At 36.5% G+C, this 25,504-nt stretch overlaps 1 protein-coding gene across 1 annotated transcript in view; it reads left to right on the forward strand.

Moving 5' to 3' along the window:
• Positions 1 to 25,504, forward strand: part of DOCK7 (dedicator of cytokinesis 7) — a 221,984-nt gene that overhangs the window by 165,561 nt on the left and 30,919 nt on the right. The window contains 9 exon segments of the mRNA XM_047723748.1: positions 8,266 to 8,448; positions 8,558 to 8,693; positions 12,157 to 12,253; positions 15,523 to 15,619; positions 15,918 to 16,052; positions 16,963 to 17,115; positions 22,288 to 22,446; positions 23,191 to 23,291; positions 24,707 to 24,899. Of these exon segments, the coding sequence (XP_047579704.1) occupies positions 8,266 to 8,448; positions 8,558 to 8,693; positions 12,157 to 12,253; positions 15,523 to 15,619; positions 15,918 to 16,052; positions 16,963 to 17,115; positions 22,288 to 22,446; positions 23,191 to 23,291; positions 24,707 to 24,899 (1,254 nt within the window).

Raw genomic sequence — 25,504 nt, forward strand, 5'->3', positions numbered from 1 at the left:
GCTGTGTTAAAGAATATGTATGTATCTTTATACCAGATATACCTGGGTATTTTTCCAAAGGGTTTGTCTCAATTTATACTTAACCTACAGTATGAGAGTTCCCATTCTTTCACATGTTCATCAGCATTTAGATTTTTCAGACTTGAAGATTTTTTTCAATCTGATACTTTATAGTTGTATCTCATTTCAGCTTTCGTTTCCCTGGTGCCTTATGAGGGTGTGCACTTCATATACATGTTGGCCATTTGAATTTTCTCTGTTGAGGTGTTGAGGTTCTAGCATTTTTTGCCCATTTGCCATTTGATTGTCTGCCTTTGTTTATAATTTGTATGAGTTTATATGTTTTGGATCAAATCCGCTGTCAATTATAAGTGGTTCAAATACATCTTTTTTTTAAATTTGTGACTTGCCTTCAACACTTACTTAACGGTGAATTTGGTGACTAGAGTGCCTTATTTAAAACACTTAAAAATTTGTCAGTCTTTTCCTTTACAACTAGTGTTTTTTGGTATCTTTAAAAATTTGATCCCTATTCTAAGATTTTGAAGATATTTCCTGTTACCTTTCCAATTTTTTTTTGTTCTTATATATTTAATCCTAAAATATACCTGGAATTTTTTTATGAACAGTAGAATCTGGGGATTCAGGTTTGTTAATTCATTCATTTATATTAAGCCAAATTATCTCAGCACTGTTTATTAAGGGAAACTACCTCAGTATGGTCTGTCATGTAGAAAAAGACCTCATGCATATAAAAAAAGGTTTTTAACATAAATTTTAAAATCAGCTTATGATGTTCCACTAAAGTAAATAAACAAAAACCAATGAACCTGTGAGGATTTTGGCTGAGATTATAATGAGTATATGGATCAATTTTGGTGAAAATTGGTATTTTTGCACTTCTAAATCTCTTAATCCTTGAACATGATGGATCTCCCTATTATTTAGATCTTCTTTAACATCTGTGAATATAGAAACTTTTATAGGTTTTTTTTGTTTTGTTTTAATATTTTATTCATTTGGGAGAGAGAAACAAGGCACAAGCAGGGCGAGAGGGAGAGGGAGAAACAGACTCCCCCCTGAGCAGGGAACCTGATGTGGAGTTCAGTCCCAGGACCCCGGGATCATGACCTGAGCCTAACACAGACACTTAACCAACTGAACCACCCAGGAGCCCCTATAGTTTTCACTAAAGAAGCCTAGTACAGGGACGCCTGGGTGGTTCAGTGGGTTAAGCCTCTGCCTTTGGCTCAGGTCATGATCTCAGGTCCTGGGATCGAGCCCCGCATCGGGCTCTCTGCTCAGCAAGGAGCCTGCTTCCCCCTTACTCTCTGCCTGCCTCTCTATCTACTTGTGATCTCTCTGTATCAAATAAACAAATAAAATCTTAAAAAAAAAAAAAAGAAGAAGCCTAGTACATCTTTTATAGATGTGGTTTTGGTCCTTGATATTTTTTATTTTTATAAAATTACATGTGATACATATATATATAATCTTATGAGTGTCCTCTTTTTCAAAAATTCTTTTTCCAACTGTTGATTAATTTTGTGTGGAAATAGAATTAATTTTATACAGTGATGCTTATTTCCAACACAATTGCTAAACTAATAACATATGTATAGATTTTTTTCTACATACACAATCCTATCATCTGTGAATATTAGCAGTTGGTTTCTTACTTCCAAGTTTTTTCCATAACTAACTTTACTGGCCAGAACCTCCAGTACATTGTTGAATACAAGTGACAGTAGTTGGCATCCTTAAAAGTGCAAACTTGCAACATTTCATTCTTACACGTAAATGCTATAGTTTTGGGGGGATCTTTTGGTGTTTGGTTTTTTTCAACTATCCTCTCTTACACTACAAAAGTCGTCTTTCTGTTCCTGGTTTGCTAAGAGTTCTGTTTTTTAATTAAGACTAGGTGAATTTTATCATGCTCTCTTTGGATCCATTGAGACGCTTGTGTTATTTTGCTTTTAAATCTTTTACTGTGACCCCTTTCAATTGATTTCCTAGTGTTAAACGTGCCTTCAATTGCCAAATTAAACCGACTTTTCCCCGTGATTGTATATTAATGGATTTTGCTTGGCATAATTTAAGATTCATGTATTTATGCTTGTAGGTAAACAACTGCTTGTGATATTTTTCTCATAATGTTCTTTACAGGTTTTGAAATCAGGGTTAGGTTAGCCAATTTAAATTTAAAAGGGAGTTTACGCTTTTATTCTGTTCTCTGGAAGGATGTGTTTAAAATTGGAGTTATTTCTTCCTGGAATATTTGGAGAACCTGTGGGTGATGCCATCTGTACTTGTAGTTTTCTTTTTTGAAAGTTTAAAAATTACTGATTTAATTTCTTTAATGACTGTAAGACTGTTCAACTGTTCTATTTCCTTTTACACTGATATTTGTAAATTTTACTCCAATAGAAAAAGTCTGTATGATCTGTAGTGGATATAAATAGTTTCATATCTGTAGTTGGCTTTTTGTACCCTTTGTCTTGCATCAGACTCAACAAAAATTTGTGTATATCTTTAGTCTTCATAAAAACCAGTTTGGGCCCTGTTGATCCTCACTTTTTTTTTTTTTTTTAAGATTTTATTTATTTATTTCACAGATAGAGATCACAAGTAGGCAGAGAGGCAGGCAGAGAGGGAGGGGGAAGCAGGCTCCCTGCTGAGCAAAGAGCCTGACGTGGGGCTTGATCCCAGGACCCAGGGATCATGACCTGAGCTGAAGGCAAAGGCTTTAACCCACTGAGCTACCCAGGCACCCCTTGATCCTCACTTTTGAATGTTTATCTTTTTTTACTGTCTTCTATTTTCTTTGAGTTTATATTGTTCTTTTTCTAACTTGAGGTGGGTGCTTAGCTCACTAATTTTCATCATTTCTTCTTTAGTACATATTATAAGCCTGTACATTTTCCTTTAGTTATTGTTTTAGTTATGTGCCACAGTTTATATGGAGCATTTTTATTATTCAGCTCAAAAATAGATATAAAGTGCATTATAATTTTTTTTTAGATTTTTAGGCTCTAAGTTTTTGTTCTAAAATGTTTAGTCTTTCTCCAAAGAAGACCTGCAAATGGCCAAGAGACACATGAACAAATGCTTAACATCATTTGGCATCAGAGAAATACAAATCACAACCGCAATGAAATAACCACCTCACACGGGTCGGAATGGCTTAAATTAACAAGTCAGGAAACAACTGATGTTGGCGAGGATGCAGAGAAGGGGAACTCTCTTACACTGTTGATGGGAATGCAAACTGGTACAGCTACTCTGGAAAACATAGAGGTTCATCAAAAAGTTAAAAATAGAGCTACCTTATGCCCCAGCAATTGCACTATTAGATATTTTTCCAAAGGATGCAAACATAGTGATTTGAAAGGGCACATGTACCCCAGTGTTTATAGCAGCATTGTCCACAATAGCCAAACTAAGGAAAGAGTCCATCTGTCTCTTGACAGATGAATGGATAAAGAAGTTGTGTGTACACATATACACACACACTGGAATATTACTGAGCCATCAAAAAGAATGAAATCATGCAAATGGAACTAGAGGGTATTATGCTAAGCAAAATAAGTCAGAGAAAGACAAATACCATATGACATCACTCAGGTGGAGTTTAAGAAACAAAACAGATGAACATAGGAGAAGGGAGGGGAGAAAATAATATCAAAACAAAGAGGGAGGCAAACTGTAAGAAACTTTTAACACTTGGAAACAAACTGAGTGTTGTTGGAGGGAAAGTAGACAGAGGGATGGGGGACGGAAGGATGAACATTAAGGAGGACATGATAATGGTAATGATAATGATCACTGGGTGTTGTATGCAACTGATGCATCACTATATTCTACTGTTAAAACTGATAATACAGTAGGTATTTATTGAATTTGAATAAAAAATTTTTTAAAATTCTAATCATAAGGTGAGGTGCCTGGGTAGCTCAGTCAGATAAGCATCCAGCTTTTGATTTTGGCTCAGGTCATGATCTTAGGGTTTTGAGATCAAGCCCTATATAGGCTCCTCACTGGCAGAATGTGGAACCTGCTTAAAATTTGCCCTCTTGGCTCATTTGGTTGGGCAACTGCCTTTGGCTGAGGTCATGATCCCAGGATCCTGGGATTGAGCCTCAGCAAGGAGCCTGCTTCTCCCTCTCCCTGCTACTCTACTTGTATGTGCGCTCGCACTCTCTCCCCCTCTCTGTCAAATAAATAAAATTATTTTTAATTTTTTTTTTAGATTTTTTTTTTTAGATTTTTATTTATTTATTTATTTATTTGACAGAGAGAGATCACAAGTAGACAGAGAGGCAGGCAGAGAGAGAGAGAGAGAGGGAAGCAGGCTCCCTGCCGAGCAGAGAGCCCGATGCGGGACTCGATCCCAGGACCCTGAGATCATGACCTGAGCCGAAGGCAGCGGCTTAACCCACTGAGCCACCCAGGCGCCCCTAATTTTTTTTTTAAATTGCTCTCTCCCTCTCCCTCTGTTCCCCCCACAAAATGTGTGTGTGTGTGTGTGTGTGTGTGTGTGTGGTCATAGGAAAATTTCTCATGATCCTGTGTTTCTGATTTTGGCCTGATTCCATAATCAGAGAACTTTGTGTAATTTTATTTTGTTATATTTAGGGCAACTGGTTTTTATGGTCTTATATATAGTGAGTTTTTGCAAATAGCTCATGTATTTGAAAATGCATAGTCTTCATTGTTCTGTATTTGTCTATTACACCTAATATTTCCAATTTGTTAATCTTACTGTTTAAACCTTTGTTTCTTTTTACTGAATTCTGTCTGCTTATTCTAATACCACACTACAGTCATGGTTTTTTAATAACTTGTCATTTTGTCAGGTTTAGTTTCATTTGAGGCCTTATTATGAAATATCTAATTTTAAATTATGTTTTTTTGATGGATTTCATCTTTTATCAAAGTGAACTGTAATACTTTTTTTTTAACTTTCAAGTCTGCTTTGTGTATTATTTAGTTATGTAGGTTTCTTCTGAGATACGAGTTTTTCCATCCTTTCAGCATTTTGCATTTTTTTCTTGTGTTTTAAATGTTTGAAATTTATGTTTTAGATAACTTTTATAAATAGCATGTAGTTAGATTTTCTCTTAAATTTTAAAAATCTGTTTATTTTTATCTCACTAGAGTTTTTAAAATCATTTAATTTAGTGTAACTAAATTTAATATGAATTTAATATACTTAACTTTTTTTTTTAAGATTTTATTTATTTATTTGACAGATCACAAGTAGGCAGAGAGACAGGCAGATAGAGAGGGGGGAAGCAGGCTCCCCGCTGAGCAGGGAGCCCAATGCAGGGCTCAATCCCAGGACCCTGGGATCATGACCTGAGCCAAAGGCGGAGGCTTTAACCCACTGAGCCACCCAGATGCCCCTGTACTTAACATTTTAATGTCACTTCATATTATCCCATCCCTTCTGTCTCTTTTGTCTCCTTATTTTCTTTTGTTTTTTTTTTCTACTTCCATTTTTTCCTCATTCTACACTTTCTTTTCTGCTAGTTCAGAAGTTATACATTCTGTTTGTATTCTTTTTGTGATTGTGTTACAAACTATAGTGCACTTCCTTATATTAAATTCCACTCCAATCATTCCATTTACTTTCACATTGGTTAATAGAAGGCTATCAGAAAAGTTTGCATATTTATTTACCTTAAAAAAAAATTTTTTTTTATTTACCTTTTTTAAGTAGGGATTTATCCCTACTTAAATGTTATTTTCAGGCACTTTTAATTGTATATATCATTAAACCTCAAAAAAATTGTTGTTACTTTTGTGGCTGTATAAATTTAATTATCATTTGGATTTGTTCACATGTTCACCACTGTATTTCCTCTTCTCCCAAATTTGTGACTGTTCATAAGAAATATTTTTCCTCTTTGTGAAGATGCTGTTCTATGCTGATGAACTCTGTTTCCTTGAAAAATGTGTGACGTTCATTCTTAAGGTTTTTGTTTTTGTTTTTTCAAAATAGCATCTGAGTTTCCTGTTTTGTTCTAGCATGCTAAGGTCATTGTTTCTACTGTCTTCTCATTTCCATTGCTGATATTTTCCCCCTCTTCTTTATGATATTCTCCTTAGAATTGATCTTCTGTGGTTTCACTCTTCCATCTAGTTTTAAAGACTTTTTTTTTCTTTTTTTTGACAGAGAGAGAGGTCACAAGTAGGCAGAGAGAGAGAAGGGGAAGCAGGCTCTCTGCCGAGCAGAGAGCCGGATGTGGGCTTTGATCCCAGGATTCTGAGATCATGACCTGAGCCGAAAGCAGAGGCTTAACCCACTGAGCCACCCAGGCGCCCTTCCATCTAGTTTTAAATTTATTTATTTATTCTGCTTGGTATTTTTTGGACTTCTTAAATCAGTGGTTCAGGATCTTTCTTCAGTTCTATGAAATTCTCAACTATTATGTACCCAAGTATGTCCTCTTCTCCATTCTGTCTCTCCTCTTTTTGTATTCCAATTCAACATCTGTTAGTCCTCTTTATCCTGTCCTCTGTGTCTGCTCTTGTTCTGTGTAGTCCATCTTTTTGTTGACCTGTGCGTCGTGCTAGGTTGTTTCTTTTGATCTATCTTCCAGTTTATTCGTTTCTTCTAACTGTATCTAGTATTACATTAAAGCAGTCCATGGGGTTCTTAATTTGGTTATTGTGTAATTTGGATCAATAAATTTATGTAGGTGACTCATTTACAAGTGCATGCACCCGTGAGAGGCAGTGAACATAGAAAAGTGCTCAGACTCTCTCTGGAGCACTCTTTCTGCATTTGAATCTCAGTCCTGGTATTTACTGCAAAATACATGTACGAAATACTTCTTGATGTCTTGATTTTCTGGTCTATAAGATGGGTTACGTAATAATATTTATTTCTTTGGTTGGGTGCAAGGGATAAATAAGTTCATATGCGTAAAGTGTTCAGTACAGTGAAGGGCACAGAGTAATAAGCATCTTACGAGTGTTGACTAACCTCATTTTCATCATCCTGGACAGCAGAGCGATTAGGTTAGTGGTTGAGATCATGACCCCAGCAGTTAAGTATGTTCAGCTTTCCTCTGTGTTTTCCTCTCAACATCCCTTCCACTGCTTTCTTCTTATTATTTAGTATATTTACTTCACCAAATATTAGAATGTAGTATAATGGTGAAGAATATAAGATTAAGCATCTGGTTAACCTGGACTAAAATCCTGGTTTACTCTCTAGCTTTTCATTTCCCTACCTGTAAACTAGAACTAGCAATAGTTAGTACCAACTCCTAAAATCATTGTGAGCATTAAATAAGAAGAAATGATTAGCATAGAGTCTAGTACATTGCAAATTTTTTTGTTTTGTCATCATTATCATTATTATCATCCTGTATTCTTGTTTGTAAAACTGAGATGATACAAGCTGCTTGGTAATATTGTTGGAGGACTAAATGAAATAACGTAAGAAAAAAGAGCTCAGCATCATGATCAGAGCAGAATAAATATGGAACAAATGGTTTTATAGACAAGTTTTTGTTAGTTTTTCCCTTATAGTTCACGGACTATATAGTAATACAGACCGAAGACTAAAAATAACACCTTCACCTTATCTGCTCTAACAGTGGCCCTTGAGAGGAAACTGTGGTTCTCTAAACCTGGTAAACATTTTGTTACTACTTTCTATTCTTACATCACTTTTACTGAATGCTTTTTTCCTTTTACCATATTATATCAGACATGATGAGAATAGATACATCAGTTTTAATAGTAGGATCTTTTAGCTTTTTCCCTTGATGTTTTCTATTAACGTTTATTTATTGTCTACTGGAAACCCTACCATAAATTAAAACAATCTTTCAATGCCAGGAAAAGTTTATTAAACCTCAGGATCTGAAGTTTAAGGTTCTATGTGACTTATTCAAGTATTGTCTAAATCAGATGGTGGGTTTATTATTTTTTTTTAAGATTTTATTTGGCTGAGAGAGAGCAACAGAGAGAGAATGCACCTTTCACAAGTTGGGGAGGACAGAGGGAGAAGGAGAAGCAGGGAGCCCGAGGTGGTTCTTGATCCCAGGACTCTTGACATCATGACCCAAACTGAAAGCAAACGCTTAACCGACTGAGCTACCCAAATGGTGTCCCTCAAATGGTTCTTTTTAAATATTTGCTTTTTTCCGCAATTTTTGTTTTATTGCATTTAGCAGAAAACACCTGACAACCCCCCAAAAGAAAGAGCTATTGATCAATCTGTCTCATTCTACTGTTCTTTATTTTCAGAGCGGCAGGCAACACACTACCTTTTCAGCAGAATCCAGTCGGAGCCTTTTGATCTGTCTACTTTGGGTTCTCAAGAATGCAGATGAGACAGTTCTACAAAAGTGGTTTACAGATCTCTCAGTCCTGCAGCTAAACCGGCTACTAGATTTGCTTTATCTCTGCGTATCTTGCTTTGAGTACAAAGTAAGTGATCACTGTGCCATTGCAGGGAAGAATGAGAAAGCAACCATCACATGGAAAAGGAAGAAGAAAATTTCCTCAATGTCTTTCTTTTCTAATGTTTAAATTTTAGGGAAAGAAAGTGTTTGAAAGAATGAATAGTTTGACCTTTAAGAAATCAAAAGACATGAGAGCAAAGCTTGAAGAAGCTATTCTTGGGAGCATAGGTGCTAGGCAAGAAATGGTGCGCCGAAGTCGAGGGCAGCTTGGTACGTACACAGTAGCTTCTCCTTCTGGTGAGAATTTTTTCAGTTTTTCCTTAAACTATATATTATAGTGATCATTGTTGCAAGTCTTCAAAGATTCTATACTTTTTAAAGTGTCTTTTACTGTTTTGTTTGTTTTAGAGAGGAAGGGGGGTGAGGAGCAGAGGGAGGACAGAGAGAATCTTAAGCAGGCTCCACACCTGGAGCCTGACATGGGGCTTGATCTCACAACCGTGAGATCATGACCAGCGCCGAAATCAGGAGTTGGATGCTTAACCAGCAGAGCCACCCAGGCACCCCTTAAAAAGTGTTCTAAATGAAATGGTGCATTAATTTGAGGAACCACTTCTCTGTAAGAATTCAAGTTAGAGTTCTAAATAGGGTGAACATATTTCCCGATTTATTCTGGAGAGTCCCAGTTTATTCCTGTTACCCTTGTGTAATTATTAATAGCACCCTCTCCCCTTTTTCAGACTTCTTAAAAGCAGTTTTAGGTTCACAGCAAAACTGAGCTAGCAATACAGAGATTTCCCATATACTCCCTAACACACATGCATTGCCATCCCCACTATCGACATCCCCCGTCGAGTGGTGACTTGTTAAACTTGGTACTGAACCAGTACTGAGACATCATCGTCACCCAAAGTCCATAGTAGACCTTAACAGTTCAGTCCTAGTGCCATACTTTCTACATAGCATCCCTTTTTACTCTTAAAAACTTCCTATTTGGCACAATAAGTTAATATACCCTGTATTTAAGGGAAATATATTGTTCATCTGATTCAAATTTATCAGGGAGAGAAACAGGTTAGTAGCATTTGAGGTCTGTTTCTAATCCCAGGTACTGGTATCCATTAGCCGTATAAAACCTTGGCCAAACCACTTATTCTCACTTTCCTTTTCCTCATCCACTTTTGATTGTTTTGAGAACTTAAAAGGTAGTTTAACTAACTGATCTTATCATCATTGTAGTGACTGTGTGTGTAAACATTTCATAAATTCTAGACTGACAACAGTGTTGCTGAGAGCTCCTTAAGGTCAAGGACATGGCTTAGTCGTCTGTGTATATGACACAAGCTAATCGTTCAATATATATTGCACATTTACATGAATATTTTTAATGTTTCTGATAGGCCATAAACACAGATAAACACATAAACTCATAAATATCATTTATCTGTGTAAACTTAAATATCTTTTATATGCTGTCCTGTATGTTTGGAATTTCAGAAGAATACAAAACCTTTGCCTTTAGAATTAAAAGCACCAATTTTTTTCACTTTTTGTTTATATACAGTCTACAGTGTACTTAACAGATTTTCTTTTAACTCCTTTATTACATACAATAACCCTCTATGAAAGCATGATAATTAACTCTTATTTAGGTCATTAATTTTCACCAAAATCTAATGAATGATTATCCTTACCTTTAAGTTAAAGAAAATGAAACTCACCAGAGGTAAATAACTTGCCTAAGGTCATAAACTAAGGGACAAAACCAGGCTCTTTTGACTTCCAGGGTAGTTCTCTATATTGTACTACCGTTCTTTCTCAGGTTTAATGTCAGAGAGAGTGGCACTGTTAACAGTATGTTACTTTTTTAAAGCCTGTGGCCTTAGGACAGCTATCTTTGTATGAATATAAGAACTGAAGTTCTCTATGTAGAATCTAAAATAAATAAGTGAATAAACTCATAGATACAGAGAACAGATAGGTGGTTGCCCTAGGTGTGGGGCAAGGTATGGGCAGAATAGGTGGAGGAGGTCAACCGGTATAAGACTTTCAGTTATAAAACATGTAAGTACTGGGGGTGTAATGTAGTGTGGTGCCTACAGTTAATAATACTGCATGGTGTGTTTGAAAGTTACTAAGAGAGTATGTCTTAAGTTGTCATCATAAAAAAATTACAATGCATGATGATGCATCCATTGGTGATGGATGTTAACTAGATTTATAGTAGTGATCATTTAATAAAGTATGGATATATCGAATCATTATGCCTCTGAATCTAATATAATGCTATATGTCAGTCTTATTTTTTTTTTAAGATTTTATTTATTTATTTGACAGAGATCACAAGTAGGCAGAGAGGCAGGCAGAGAGAGAGGAGGAAGCAGGCTCCCCGCTGAGCAGAGAGCCCGATGTGGGGCTCGATCCCAGGACCCTGGGATCATGACCTGAGCCGAAGGCAGAAGCTTTAACCCACTGAGCCACCCAGGCGCCCCCCCCCTTTTTTTAAATTGAAGTTCTTGGGGTGCCTGGGTGAACTGGGTGAACTCTGAATTTTTACTTTTTTTTTTTTTCCCATCCTTCCAACCAATTTTAAGTCTTGGGTTTTTCAAAAAGGAGCACTAGTTTTCTACTTAAACTGAAATCATGGCTGATTCTATCATTTAAGTGTGTATCTCTCACAATTCTAAATGGCTTCTTCATTTCTGCTGGCTTTGTACGAACCAGTTCTATTGCTGCTACCCCTTATAGGAGCCCCCAGCATTCAGGCTGCTTTCCATCCCAGAAACCTTGGGAGAAAGCCCCCAACTTTCTCCTGTCCTGCCTTCTGTGGACCAAAGGGAGTAATTACTTTAGGAATCCTTCTTATTTTGTTTATATATTAAACAAAAACTTGTTGAACTCTCAGTATTGCCAGACACATTGTCAACCCTGAACATAAAGGGGTGAACAAATAGGCATATTCTCCATTCTTCAATAGCTTATATTCTTGTGATCATAAGGCCTGTAGAGAGAAATAAGGCCGATTAAGAGGAAAGGAAGTGTTGGAGAGGGCTGCCTGGGTGGCTCAGTGGGTTATATCTCTGCCTTTGGCTCAGGTCATGATCTCAGGGTCCTGGGATTGAGCCCCACATCGGGCTCCCTGCTCAGCTGTGATCCTGCTTCTCCCTCTCCTTCTGCCCCCCCTCCCTGCTTGTGCTCTCTCTCTCAATAAATAAAATCATTTAAAAAAGAAAAAAAGTGTGGGGGAGTTGGGGAATACGTTTCTGTGGAGGTGATGAATAACTGGCCTGTGAAAATTTGTGGGAAGAATAATCACATGAGAGGAACAATGGCCACTGCAGAGGTCGTCATTCAGGAACATGTAGAGGGAGACTGTACGTACACAGGGAACACACACACAATAACTGTGGTGGTGTAGGCGGGAGGGAGAGTAAGGTCTTACCACATCGGGCCTTATGAGCCACGGTTTAGGTTTTGAAAAAAATCAGGGTTAAGGTTTGCTTATAATAAAAGGGAGTTGGTTTTTTAATATTACATGTAACAAGTGTATTTCTTCTATAACTGCTGTGAAGAAGTTTTGATTAAAAAGTACAAGTGTTCTACTTGTGATGAAGATAAAATGGCTATGTATAAAGTTGGCATTGTGCAGTATTTCTTGTATACTTGCAAATATGCATATAGGTTGTCCAAATGAAATAACATTTTAAAAATGGTTTTGAAATTTATTTGACAGAGAGAAGCCCATCTGGAAGTGCCTTTGGAAGTCAAGAAAATCTGAGGTGGAGAAAGGATATGACTCACTGGCGTCAAAACACTGAGAAGCTTGACAAGTAATAGAACCTTCTATTTTATGTTACTGATGGGCTTTTTGGATTTCAAATGCAGGAGGAAAATCACTAATTTTAGTGGGCTTTTTTTTTTTTTTAATATATTAGGTGTTCAAATCTTAGACAACAAAATACTTATATTTAGTTTTTAAATTTTAGATTAAAAGAGATTTGAGGGAATAATTTTTCATGTGGTATAGTAAAGCAGAATGTTTGTTTCCGACAGTTGTCTCTAAATATCTTCTTTTGAAATATAGTCTGCAACAATTTCTGAATATGTTTTGGGAGTCACACTAACTAAATATTTCCATGTAATCAACAATTAGGAAGCTAATCTTCGCCCTCTTGGAGCTTAAAATTTAATTGAAGAAAGACAAAATACTCCAGGTCTTCTGTTTCTAGCATGAGACAAATCTGTTCGCCAACTGACCCTACTGCCAAAAACAATTAAAAATGTACTTCCCGGGGCACCTGGGTGGCTCAGTGGGTTAAGCCGCTGCCTTCAGCTCAGGTCATGATCTTGGGGTCCTGGGATCGAGCCCCGCATCGGGCTCTCTGCTCAGCAGGGAGCCTGCTTTCTCCTCTCTCTCTGCCTGCCTCTCTGCCTGCTTGTGATCTCTCTCTGTCAAATAAATAAATAAAATTAAAAAAAAAAAAATGTACTTCCCTGGCTCCGGGATCCCAAAGGGCTATACCTTCAGTGTACAGGAAGCTAGAAATAAACCCTTCTCACTGGCTAGGTGACCTCAGGTAAAATGGCTTGGCATGAAACGTGGCATTGAGTCAAGGGGCTAAAATTTTTCTCTTGACTATTTGTAATTATAGGTTAGCCCTCAAGTACCTTGACTCACCCAATAAACTCTGAGAATATGGTGACCAACTCATTCAAGTTTGCGCAGTACACCCACGTTGGTATTCCAGGGAGTCCCTCAGTCCTGTCCTAAAGCAAATCAGGATACTTGGTCATCCTATGTGATAACCATCTTGTGACCAGGCTGTGGAGGATTTTCACAGATAAACTTGCAGAAATATTAGCTTACACACAGTGACATCATAAAACCATAGGAAAGACTGCCTTGTATAGCCAGCAAAGAGCAAGTCACAGACTCGGTTCCATATAGATGAGGGTGTGGATTACCAGAAACTGTCTTAGTCTCTTCAGGCTGCTATAACACAATAAAACACACTGCATTGCTTATAAACAACCGAAATTTGTTTCTGACCTTTCTGGTGGCTGGGAAGTTCAAGATAATGACATTATCAGATTTGATGTCTAGAGAAAGCACTCATCTGGGTTACAGACTTAAACTTTTAAAAATTTATTTATTTATTCATTTATTTAGTGTGAGAGAGTGAGGGAGAGGGAGAAGAATCCTGAAGTAGACTTGAGCATAGAGACCAACACAAGGTTTTATCCCAGGACCCTGAGATCATGACCTAAGCCAAAATCAAGAGTTAGATGCTCAACCAGCTGAGCCAGCCAGGTGCCCCTGGATTACCAATTTCTTGCTGTGTTCTTGGATGATGGAAGGGCAAGCATACTCCCTGAGCCTTTTGCGTAAAGGCACTGATCCCATTCAAGAAGGTTCTACCCTGAGGACCTAATCACCTTCCAAATGTCCCGCCTGCTAGTAGCATTGTCTTGGGCATTAGATTTTCAACACATGAATTTTGCAGGGACACAAATATGCAGACCATAGCAGGTTTTGAATTCAGTATAAACATTTAACAATTCTAAAGCTTTAAGTATGTCCGCTTTTCTCTCTTTGTCCAAGTCCATTTCTTTGATTATTTTTCCAGATGTGTTTTGTTTTTTAGAATTCACAGAGCAGAGAGGTATTATACTATATTGCTTCCTTTTGCATTTGTATAATGTGTTTTCTCTGAATTTCTCTGTTTTAAGGAAGCTTTTGGTGGTGGTGGTGGTGATGGTGGTGTTTTCCTGATTCTTTTTGTTTAAGCAATGATGTTATTGTCATGTTTCTAAACAAAATCTTACGGGAATTTTAAATTTGATCATTATATATGTATTTCCCAATTTAATTTTATGTTGTATTTTCTCCTTATTTCATTTATAAGAGGCACCTGGGTGGCTCAGTTGGTTAAGCGTCAGCTTTCAGCTCCAGTTGTGATCTCAGGGTCCTGGGATTGGAGCCCACATTGCATCAGGGCTCTCTGCTCAGCAGGGGATCTGCTTCTCCCTCTGCTCCTTCCTTTACTCCTCCCCCCACTCGTGCTGTCTCACTTATTTTATCTCAAATAAATAAATCTTTTTAAAATTTTTTCATTTATAAAATGTAAATTCATGTACTGTTCTAAGTGCTAGTAATAAAGACTCAGAGGCTTGGACATCCAGAAACTTGGAAAAGTTAGCATTTAATATGTTCTTGTAATTCCACCTTGATTTATGTGTTTTTCTACGTTGGTATAATATAATTTCTATATATGTATTACCAATAAACAAGTGTCAGTTTTACCCTTTAAGTAAACTACTTTGTTGCATCAACTTGTTTTATTTCTAATGGGTGATTCAGTCCAGAGTTTTAGGGAAGAGTTCAGTTGTTTTCTGTATCAGAATTTTTGTAGGAAAATTTTTTGTATTTTTTTTTAAAGATCTTATTTATTTATTGACAGAGAAAGAGAGATCACAAGTACGCAGAGAGACAGGCAGAGAGAGGGGAAAGCAAGCTCACTGCTGAGCAGAGAGCCCAATGCGGGACTCGATCCCAGAACCCTGAGATCATGACCTGAGTTGAAGGCAGAGGCTTAACCCACTGAGCCACCCAGGCGCCCCAATTTTTTGTATTTTTGATACAAAAATATTGAAAATTTAGTTGCTTTAGAAAAAAATAAGTCCTTTTATCTTAAATAAATAAATTGAAAATCCTTGAAATGGTAAGATGAGTACTAAACATTTGAGGGTTGCTTTACTTGAAGCAACCCTACGTTTGAGCCCCCATAGCACCACCTAGTGTCAGTGCTTTTCAGAATAAAACAGTGTCCTGAAGCAAACATCTCTGAAAGCTAAACATTTATGCTTTCAGTGGTATTGTGGGACTGAATGGGGTGAGAAAGTCTGTATTGACATGGTTGACAAAAAGAAAACACTTCTTGTTGTGTAAAATACTGTCTTTGTTTTCTCTTACAATTTTTCTTTCAGGCAAGTATTGAAAAATAGTTCCAAGTTTGTTTGTTTGTTTTCCTGTGTATCTTAAGTCTTTTTTGAATGGTGGTTCTGTGTAAATGTATTTTCTTATGATATTTTGTATTAGATCAAGAGCAGAGATTGAGCATGAAGCACTGATTGATGGAAATCTGGCTACTGAAGCAAACCTAATCATTTTGGATACATTAGAGATTGTCGTCCAGGTAAGACATATGAGGAATTTAAAGTATAGATTTGGTAAATTGGGGTTGTGCCAGAAGTATTTATTGAGCCATACAATTACATTGAACTATCAGTAGTTCGTAAAAATTTTTCTTTTTTTCTCGCTTAAATCCTATTCATTCTTTTTTCCCCCTGTTCTTCCCTTAGTCAAATCAGCTGCTTTTCCCTAAAGTCCTCCTAGGTCTTTTCCTATTTTTTAAAAACTGTTTCCTTCTGTTCTGTCTCCCTAGCCAAATTGCAGGTACATCTCTATTTTATTCATCTGTTTTTAAATTGTAGACAGTTTCTGTAACAGAATCCAAAGAGAGCATCCTTGGTGGGGTCTTGAAAGTCCTACTACATAGCATGGCCTGTAACCAAAGCGCAGTTTATCTACAACACTGCTTTGCTACACAAAGAGCCCTGGTGTCAAAGGTAGGTCATTTTTGAACATGCAGTTTCATCAGACTTTGCTTTCTCTCTTTATGTTGTGTAAGATCATCTAACACACTCATTGGTTAATATAGTTAAAATGTTAATAATAGCTTAAGATGTATGATTCTTCTTTGCCTCTTTCTACTATTTGCCTTTTGTAATTTCTTTCTTATTTGGATCACCCTTAGCCACTTTTGGGCTTAAAAAACAATAGTTTTGTTGTGGAGAAGGGCCCAAAATTCATAATTAATTTTAAATATGGAGCTTTCCTTATTTTCTGTTTATCTCATTCTATCTATTCCTTATTAATTTGATTTGTTAAAGAATTAAGGTGTTAGTAGTTCATTCCATCGGCATTAACTTACCTCATGATGAATGGAAAAGAAGGTACTTTTGTTTGTTCAGCTGCTGCAAATATTTATTTCCAGTGTTCATTTCCCCCAGGAAATAGGTATATTCTGAAATCTTGAAGGTACCTTTTTTATCGTAGTCATCTAATAATATGGAATGCAGAACTGTCAATGAAGGTTTAACCAGTGAGAATTACTTATATACCATTTTATAATAAAAACATTGAAGAATTATTTCATGTTGGTTACCACATTGTTTTGTGCATAGTATCTAATCTCAGATAGCCCTACAATCCCCTGTAGATAACAACATTAGGCCCATTTTATGGCTGAGGAAACTTGTCCAGCATCACACTACTAGCTAATGAGTGACATAATCAGTATTCAGACCCAATCCTCCTGGCTCTGTGGTCCACATTATTAAGCATTATTAAGCATCAGCAAGTAGCACTTTACCATTCTTAAAAACTGGGCTATACTAACAACTCTCTAGTTCAGGCAATATTAACACGTGTTGGTGGTGTTTTGTTGTTACTGTTGTGTGGTGGTGTTTTTTACAGTTCCCTGAACTCTTGTTCGAAGAAGAGACCGAGCAGTGTGCGGACTTGTGCCTCCGGCTTCTCCGACACTGCAGCAGCAGCATCAGTACGATACGCTCACACGCCAGCGCCTCACTCTACCTCCTCATGAGACAGAACTTTGAGATTGGCAATGTGAGTATTTATCCCCGGGTTTATAAGGGAATATAACTTCTGCAGATATCTTGTAAATGTGTTTTGGGGGGAGCATGGTATTTTGTTTAAGTCTAGACTTTCTTGGTATTTCTTACTATGCGGCTCTCTTACAAAAACCCAAGTCTCCAGTTTTACTCCTGTACTACAGATAACATAGAGTAGCGCAACTTAGAATGTAAATGTATCCTGAGCTTTTGGAAAACTCACTTATCACCAGTAAGTAAAATAAAAATGCTAATAACGAAAATCAAAGGTTTAAATGTCTTAGCTTGATATTCTATGATTATGGGCCAGTCTGAAGAATGCCATGTTTTTATTAAAGTGTTTTATTTGATAATCTGTTCACTTGTAGTATTTTTTCTTTCAGTCAAATGTGTAATTCATTTATTTTTTACTTATATAAGTATTTAAGGCCTAGAATTGTCCTTTGAGCATTGTTTTTGGTATCTCGTTGTTTCTGATATGTAATGTTTTCAGTATTTTTGTTTTATAGATACTTTGTAGTTTCAGTTTGTATTTTTAATCCAATGAGTTGATAGCCCTTTTTGTTTTAAAGTTTGGATGTTAATTTTTAGTTTTATTTAATTATGATTATACAATGTTAGATAACTATGTCTACTTTTTTGTGCTGTGGATGTGTAGTGTTACTCAAGCCCTTAAAAAGAGTTTTCTTTATTTCAGAGTACTGAGTTAAAATACTATATTAATTACATTATTTTTCTATATCCTTGCTATTTTGGTCCACTTGGTGGACTGAAAGAGGATTTAAAGCCTACACATAATTTATTTCTCCTCTACCTCTTATTTATTTGGTAAATTAATATTCACAACTGTTATCTTTTATTACTTTTTTTTTTTGCCTTAATCATCTCTTATTTAGCTAAATATTGTCCTATAGTTGTTTGTGCAAGACAGTTCTTGGGAGTAATATTTTCCAAGTTTTTGATTGTTGTTTTTGCACCTAAAGGACAGCAATGAAGTTTTTTTGCTTCAGTCTTTGAATGAAAAAAAGAAAAAAGACTGGTGAGAAAGATCAGTAAAACACACCAGATAAAGAACACATAATAGAAAAAAGAAAACAAGCTACTTGAATACCATTTTCTTCTGGCTTTAAATATTGTTATAGAGATACCTAAAGGTAGCCTGATATTTTCTTCCCTTTTAAATAACTTTTCCCCTCCCAGTCGCTAAAGGGATTCTCTTGAAATTTAAAATCAAATACCTTTTCTAGAATGTGTCATGGTATTGACCAGTTTTTGTTAATTTTCTCAGACACATGATATCTACTTTCAATTTATTTCAGAAAGTTTTCTTGAATATAAAATTGAGTATTTTCTTCCAGAGTTTGGGGTTTTTCTGCTAGGTACCAATTGTACATATGTTGAATCTATTTGGCTTTACTAGTTTTGTTTTGTTTTACTTTACTTTTTGCCCATCGTATTCTCTTTTCCTTTTTAACATTTAAAATTTCTATTTATTTTGGGTTTTTTTCCTCAGAATTTCTCGGTCCTATATACCTAATGTGCTCTCCATGACATCCTTTCTTTCTTTTTCCAATTTTATCTTTTTTTTCTATTTCTTTTTAAGTAGTGTTAGCACACATATAAGCTCCTATTTTATGTCCTCTGATTTGTGCTCTTTCCTTGAGTTTATTTCTGCCTTGTTTTCCTTTCTAAAGTTCATATTTTATAATTTATGGCAAAATATTTTATTAGAATTTTCATCTGTTTCATAACATTTTTCTATTAAATGTTTCTTGTCTGGTGAGTTTCACTGATCTTTCCTTTGTTATCAGTCAACATAGAAGGAGTTGGATTGTCTTGGCCCACGTATTTGTAGGACGTTCCTTCAGGGATGTATTTCTTGTGGGAATTTGCTATTGTAAATACATCTTGCCTAACTTCCTGAAGTTTCTGGTTAGTCCATTTCTATCCAGTTTTCCCAGATTTTTAGCTCATTTGTTTTCAAGACAAATAGCTTTGACTTCAAAGTGAGTCTCTTATTTAAAAGAAGTATTTTTCCCCATTATTTCAGAAATCTGTGCCCTAGCATCCCTCACTATTGCTTTCTTCTCCTTGCCTTCTTTTGAAACTACATCCTCTCTTAACCTGTCATGCCAATCCTTCTTCATTTTTCTAATATATGGGTTATATCAGACTCCTCATTTGCTGAAAATAAAGTATGTGGACTTTCTTCCTATTCATCTTTCATTTTTGTATAAAATCCAGGAGAAGTAGGAAATTGCTATTTCACACTGTCCCTTTTTAACTGGAAGCCAAGTCCTTGTTTCTTAACTGAGAACAGAAGAATCCAGTTACTTTATTGATCTTGTTTAGCTTTTGAAATAAAGTCCCTGAAATTTGACCACATATAGAGTCTTCTTGATACATCTGTTGTTTTAGGAAAGCTTTATATAATAGGATAAAAATAGGTAATATGTCCTCTTAGTGTCAGGTAATACCTCTAATAAGGAACAGATAATTTAAAACTGGCAGTAGATTATATAGTTGATATATTCGACAATATTAAAACAAAGTATTTAGGGGCACCTGGGTGGCTCAGTGGGTTAAGGCCTCTGTCTTCGGCTCAGGTCATGATCCCAGGGTCCTGGGATCAAGTCCCACATCCGGCTCTCTGCTCAGCAGGGAGCCTGCTTCCCCCTCTCTCTCTGCCTGCCTCTCTGCCTACTTGTGATCTCTGTCTGCCAAATAAATAAATCTTTAAAAAACAACAACAACAACAAAGTATTGAATTGTGTTCTAGGTTCTGTAGGAGGCATTGGGGGCACACAGGGAAAAGGACAGTCTTTTTTTTTTTTTCCCTTTTTAAGTAGGAAGAAGGAGAAGTGGGAGAAGGAATAAACAGTGCTCATCTGTGAACAGATAATGTTCATCCTATTAATAGCAAGAAGTAACCTTTCTGTGGTGAAGGTATATAAATTCATACTAAGTAGAACACGTAAAACCGTAACTGCACTGAGCAAATGCTGAATAAGTGTTTGCTATTGTTAATATAATGAGAGATAGCACAGGGCCCTGTGTAGGCACAGAGAAAAATGATTTATGCTCCCAAAGATGGGTTTTCAGAAAGAGGAGATGCTTGAACTAAGGATGAAGAATTGCCCGATCAGAATGATGAATAGGTAGATAACACTTTGTAGGTGAAGAAAATGGCACATGCATAATTAAAAAGGCATGGAGACAAGAGAAGGAAACAGGCAAACAGAGAAAGATATTCTTTTAGCACTTCATGATGGTTCTGGCTGGAAGAAAGAATAGAACAGGAAGAGATAAAGTTGTAACTGAAAAGGCCTAGACTAAGCTATCCTAGGGCAGATACTTGTTTTGGTTCTGTCCTTTCAATTTCCCTTATATAGTTTGATGTATTTACTGAGTCAGATACTTGAAGTTTATCCTCAAGGCTGCGGTCAGCCATTGGAATATTTTAAGGAGAGGAGTGATGTGTTCAGACTTGAAAAATTTACACAAATTTCCCTGATACTATGTGGAAAATAAACTTGGGTTATGAGAAAAAAGGCCATAAGACCTATTAAGTTATTTCAATAATCCAAGTAATACATGGTGGGGGTATAAACCATAGCAATGGCCTTGAGGCCATTGGATGGAGGAAGACTAGACTGGAACAGATTGTGGGGAGTGTAGACTGGATCTATGGTATGGATAAGGGGAGGGGAGAGTGACGGAAGGATGACTGCTAGATTTTGGGGGGGAGGGTGCCTGAATGACTAGAAGAATAGTAGTACCATTTGTGTAATCAATAGGAAAAGAAGGTGTATTAGCAGTGTTAAAACTGGGGTTCCCCTGAGATCCAGATGGAGCCATCTAGTAAAAAACAATGGCCTGGAGCTCTAGAGAGAAATACAAGCTGAAGAACTAGACATCCATCTATACTTACCGAAGCCAAAGAAATGGATGAGGCTATTTAGAATGACAAGTGTAGAGGTTTCTTGACAGAATCTTTGGGAATACTGGTATTTAAGAAGGGCAACCCAGGGCGCCTGGGTGGCTCAGTGGGTTAAGCCGCTGCCTTCGGCTCAGGTCATGATCTCAGGGTCCTGGGATCGAGTCCCGCATCGGGCTCTCTGCTCAGCGAGAAGCCTGCTTCCCTCTCTCTCTCTCTCTGCCTGCCTCTCCGTCTACTTGTGATCTCTCTCTCTGTCAAATAAAAAAAAAAAAAAAAAGAAGGGCAACCCAAAAGAAGTAGATATGTTTAGGAAAATCGGGATAAAATGGTACCACTGAATAAGGCAGGAGATTTTCAAGGAAAAAGTAATCGTTACATTTAAATACACAGAATGTCAGGTAGAATGTTGATCAGAAGGTATCTTGGATTTGACATTTACTAGGTTTTCCCTGATTAACCTCTTAGAAGTGGTTTCATAGTGGGAAATGGTGGGACAGAAATGAATTCACTCTAAAAAAGGAGGAGTGTAACTACTCCTCTAAGCCTCATTCCAAAGATTGTGCTTTAAGTTACTTGATGCATGTTGTGTGTTAAAATTACTTTCATTATGGTAATGGACCTACTGAAATGGGCTAGAGTTTGAAGATGAGACATCTACCACTTAAGAATTTTGTACTATTGGTCAAGCTCTAACCTCATGTGTAAGCATGGTTTATTATTTATAATATATACCTCAAAACAGATTAATGTAAAGTCCTAGGCATAACTTCTAATTCAATTCTAATACATGGCTTTTTTTTTTTTTCACTGTTTTGTGGCATATTATTCTTAGCAAAACTCTGAGTGTTAGGTCTTCTAAGGTTTTAAAATAATTTGATTTTTTTTTTTTTTTTTGACAGACAGAGATCACAAGTAGGCAGAGAGGAGGCAGAGAGAGAGGAAGGGAAGCAGGCTCCCTGCTGAGCAGAGAGCCCAATGTGGGATTCGATCCCAGGACCCTGAGATCATGACCTGAGCCAAAGGCAGCGGCTTAACCCACTGAGCCACCCAGGCGCCCAAAATAATTTGATTTTAATATGCATATTTCATTACTTTTTTAAAAAATTATCTTTCTTGGGATGGTATTTTTTTTTGTACTAACCTTTTCCTTTAGCAAGTATGAAAAGAAGACTTTTTTCTTTAAGTTTTTCTATGTTAAATGCTTACCTGACAATTTCTCTGTTACAGAACTTCGCTAGGGTTAAAATGCAGGTAACCATGTCACTGTCGTCCTTGGTGGGCACATCTCAAAATTTCAATGAGGAATTCTTAAGACGTTCTCTAAAGACTATATTGACATATGCTGAAGAAGATCTGGAATTGAGGGAAACAACATTTCCTGATCAGGTCAGAAATGTGACTCTTTAGATCATTAATCGAAACAGGATCCTAAATAGGCACTTTCCAAATTGTTAATTCAAACTTGGGTTTTTACTGGAGGAAACTATAGTTTTCTTTAAATCCATAAATCATATGCCATAGATGGGGTGAATCATTTTGTTTCAATAAGCCATGCTTCCTTCTTGGAAAGCTTAATATCTTTGGTATGTAATTCTGTGAATTTGTAACAAATAGAACAAATAGTAGACCTAGGCAATATAAACAAATATTGTTTAAGATGAAATATTATTCCCACTTATTAGTGAAACAGTAATTTGCCTTAAAAAGTGAAGTTTTTACAAACTGCCTTTGAGAGAATCAGAAAAAGAGAAACAGGAGAGAATTTCCTTTTGTATTCTCTTCTTGTATCCTCTACATCCCTGTATTTTATTTCTACTTCTAGTTCTATTTGTTTCCAGGTGAGAGAACTGAAAACAAAAGCAAAAAGCCAAAACAAACAGCCTGCTGAAGAATTAGTATGAAATTTACTACCCTTCACTCCCCATACCCTAGCATACCCATATCCTTTAGAACGCTATCATTTTATTTGTTTTGCAAATAGAACTCTATCATTTTATTTGTTTTGCAATCTTCAGATGTTTATCTGATAATCTTTCTTTTTTTAAAATCTGATAATCTTTTAAACTAATTTAATGATTGTGAATGAATGATAACTAAGGAAATTTTTTAAAATAAAATTCTCTGCTGCAGGTTCAAGATTTGGTTTTCAATCTCCATATGATCCTTTCTGATACCGTTAAAATGAAGGAACACCAGGAGGATCCTGAAATGTTGATTGATCTAATGTACAGGTATCATTTGTTTAATTCACTTATACCTTGTATAACAGGTTTAAATTGGTAAAAGTTAAAAATAGAGCTACCCTATGATCCAGCAATAGCACTACTAGTTATTTGCCCAAAGAATACAAAAATACTTATTCGAAGGGATGCATGCACCCTAATGTTTATAGTAGCATTATCTGCAATAGCGAGATTATGGAAGCAGCCCAATATCCATCGACTGATGAATGGATAAAGATGTGGTGTGTATATAATGGAATATCATTCAGCCATGAAAAAGAATGAAATCTTGCCATTTGCAACAACATGGGGGGGAGCTAGAGTATATTATGCTAAGTGAAATAAGCCAGTCGGAGAAAGACAAGACCATATGATTTCACTTATATGTGATATTTAAGAAACAAAACAAATGAACAAAGGGAAAAAAGAGGAAGATGAGACAAACGAAGAAACAGACTGTTAACTATAGAGAACTGATGGTTACACGGGGCGGGCGGGGGCAGGGGAATGGGTGGAATAGGTGATGGGGATTAAGGAGTGCACTTGTGTTGAGTCACTGAATTGTACACTTGAAACTGATACTACGCTGTATGTTAGCTAACAGGAATTTAAATTAAAACTTTTTAAAAATTGGTAAAACATACAGAAAACATTAGATAAAAGAATAAACATACCAGAATTACTTAAGTCATTTTCTGATGGTAGATTGAAAAGTCAGAATGCACTTCTTCCATGCTGCTTTTCAGAAACAGGATTTTTAAAAATAATTATGACACATATTTACACTTTAGTATCCTGTGCCCTGGACTTCATGCAGAAGGCCTAAGGCCCATATTTTAAGTGTAAAAGTCAGTCCTTTAGGAAGAAAATACAGCATGTTGTTTTACCATAACAATAGGTTTTTCTGATTTTAAATATTGCTGTGCCTATAATGTAATATTTCTAAGAGCACAATTTGAGACATTTTTAACTCCTATTCTATCTTGAAAGATGCAAGTAAAATTTGAGACTTCTTTGCCATATGAACCTCTCTTTATAGTTTTGGAATTCTTTAAAGACACAAAACAAATATTTCTTTAAAATAAGTACGCAATAAAACTCCTATAAATCTTTTTTTCTTGACTGTGAAACTTCTTCATATTCCCATAATGAATACATAAATTCCCATAGTTTTCCCTTACTGGTGGCATGTCTTTCTTTTTTTTTTAAGTCCGCCTACAAAAAAACTGCTGTCAACCATTTCATGGGCCCACAATTACTTCTTTAAGTGTATTCAAAGACATTTTCATACCATTCAAACACTTGTCATAATAGGTTGTGTTCAGTAACAGAAATCTCTCTAGGTAAATACTGAACGAGCAGTCCAAACTCCCTTCCAGCTTGGGAAGGAAATGCTCATTGAAAACAATTTCTCTTCCGATTAGAATTGCCAAGGGCTACCAGACCTCTCCAGATCTGCGACTGACCTGGTTGCAGAACATGGCGGGCAAACACTCAGAACGCAGCAACCATGCCGAAGCTGCCCAGTGCCTGGTCCACTCAGCAGCACTTGTCGCTGAATATCTAAGCATGCTGGAGGACCGCAAATACCTTCCTGTAGGGTGTGTAACATTTCAGGTAGGAATCGGCTAGGTTTACATTGTATCAAGGTATGTCCTTTCGAGTTTGCTTTATCTCACTGGTGTTAAGATTCACTCAGCTTGTAAGGAAAACATAAAGAGTAAAGCTAATACTTCACAAGATAAGTTAATACTTCACTATTACTAGCTTGAATATATTAGTAAAGAGCATTTCTTGTTAACTTCGCCCCACTTCCCACTTTTTTTTTTAACCTCTAAATACCAGTGTTTATTCTCTTTGCCTATACTGCTATGGACTTCATAGCATCTATGAAATACATGTGAAATAACGGAGTAACCGGAATACAGGAGAAACTCTCCATTGGCTTTTACTTAAAACATCAGCTAACCCAGCATTCTCCATTCTCTATATAAAATAGGCAGATAACCACAGCTGAGATACGATAGTTTACTGCCTCGTAAGACTCCATACCTCTGACCCACTAGTCGAATTCTTTGCTTGCCAGGAGTCAGTTATGCTTTGCTTTTCCTTCAAAACCTGTGAATGCCAGATTTGGGAAATTATAAAACTTAATTAAATGTTATGTTCTCCTGTGAAATCTGAAGGCGGAAAGAAAGCTAGCCATTTGTTTCTCTGAAAAC

The sequence above is a fragment of the Lutra lutra genome, chromosome 4, assembly GCF_902655055.1.
Source record: "Lutra lutra chromosome 4, mLutLut1.2, whole genome shotgun sequence".
Taxonomy (NCBI): domain Eukaryota; kingdom Metazoa; phylum Chordata; class Mammalia; order Carnivora; family Mustelidae; genus Lutra; species Lutra lutra.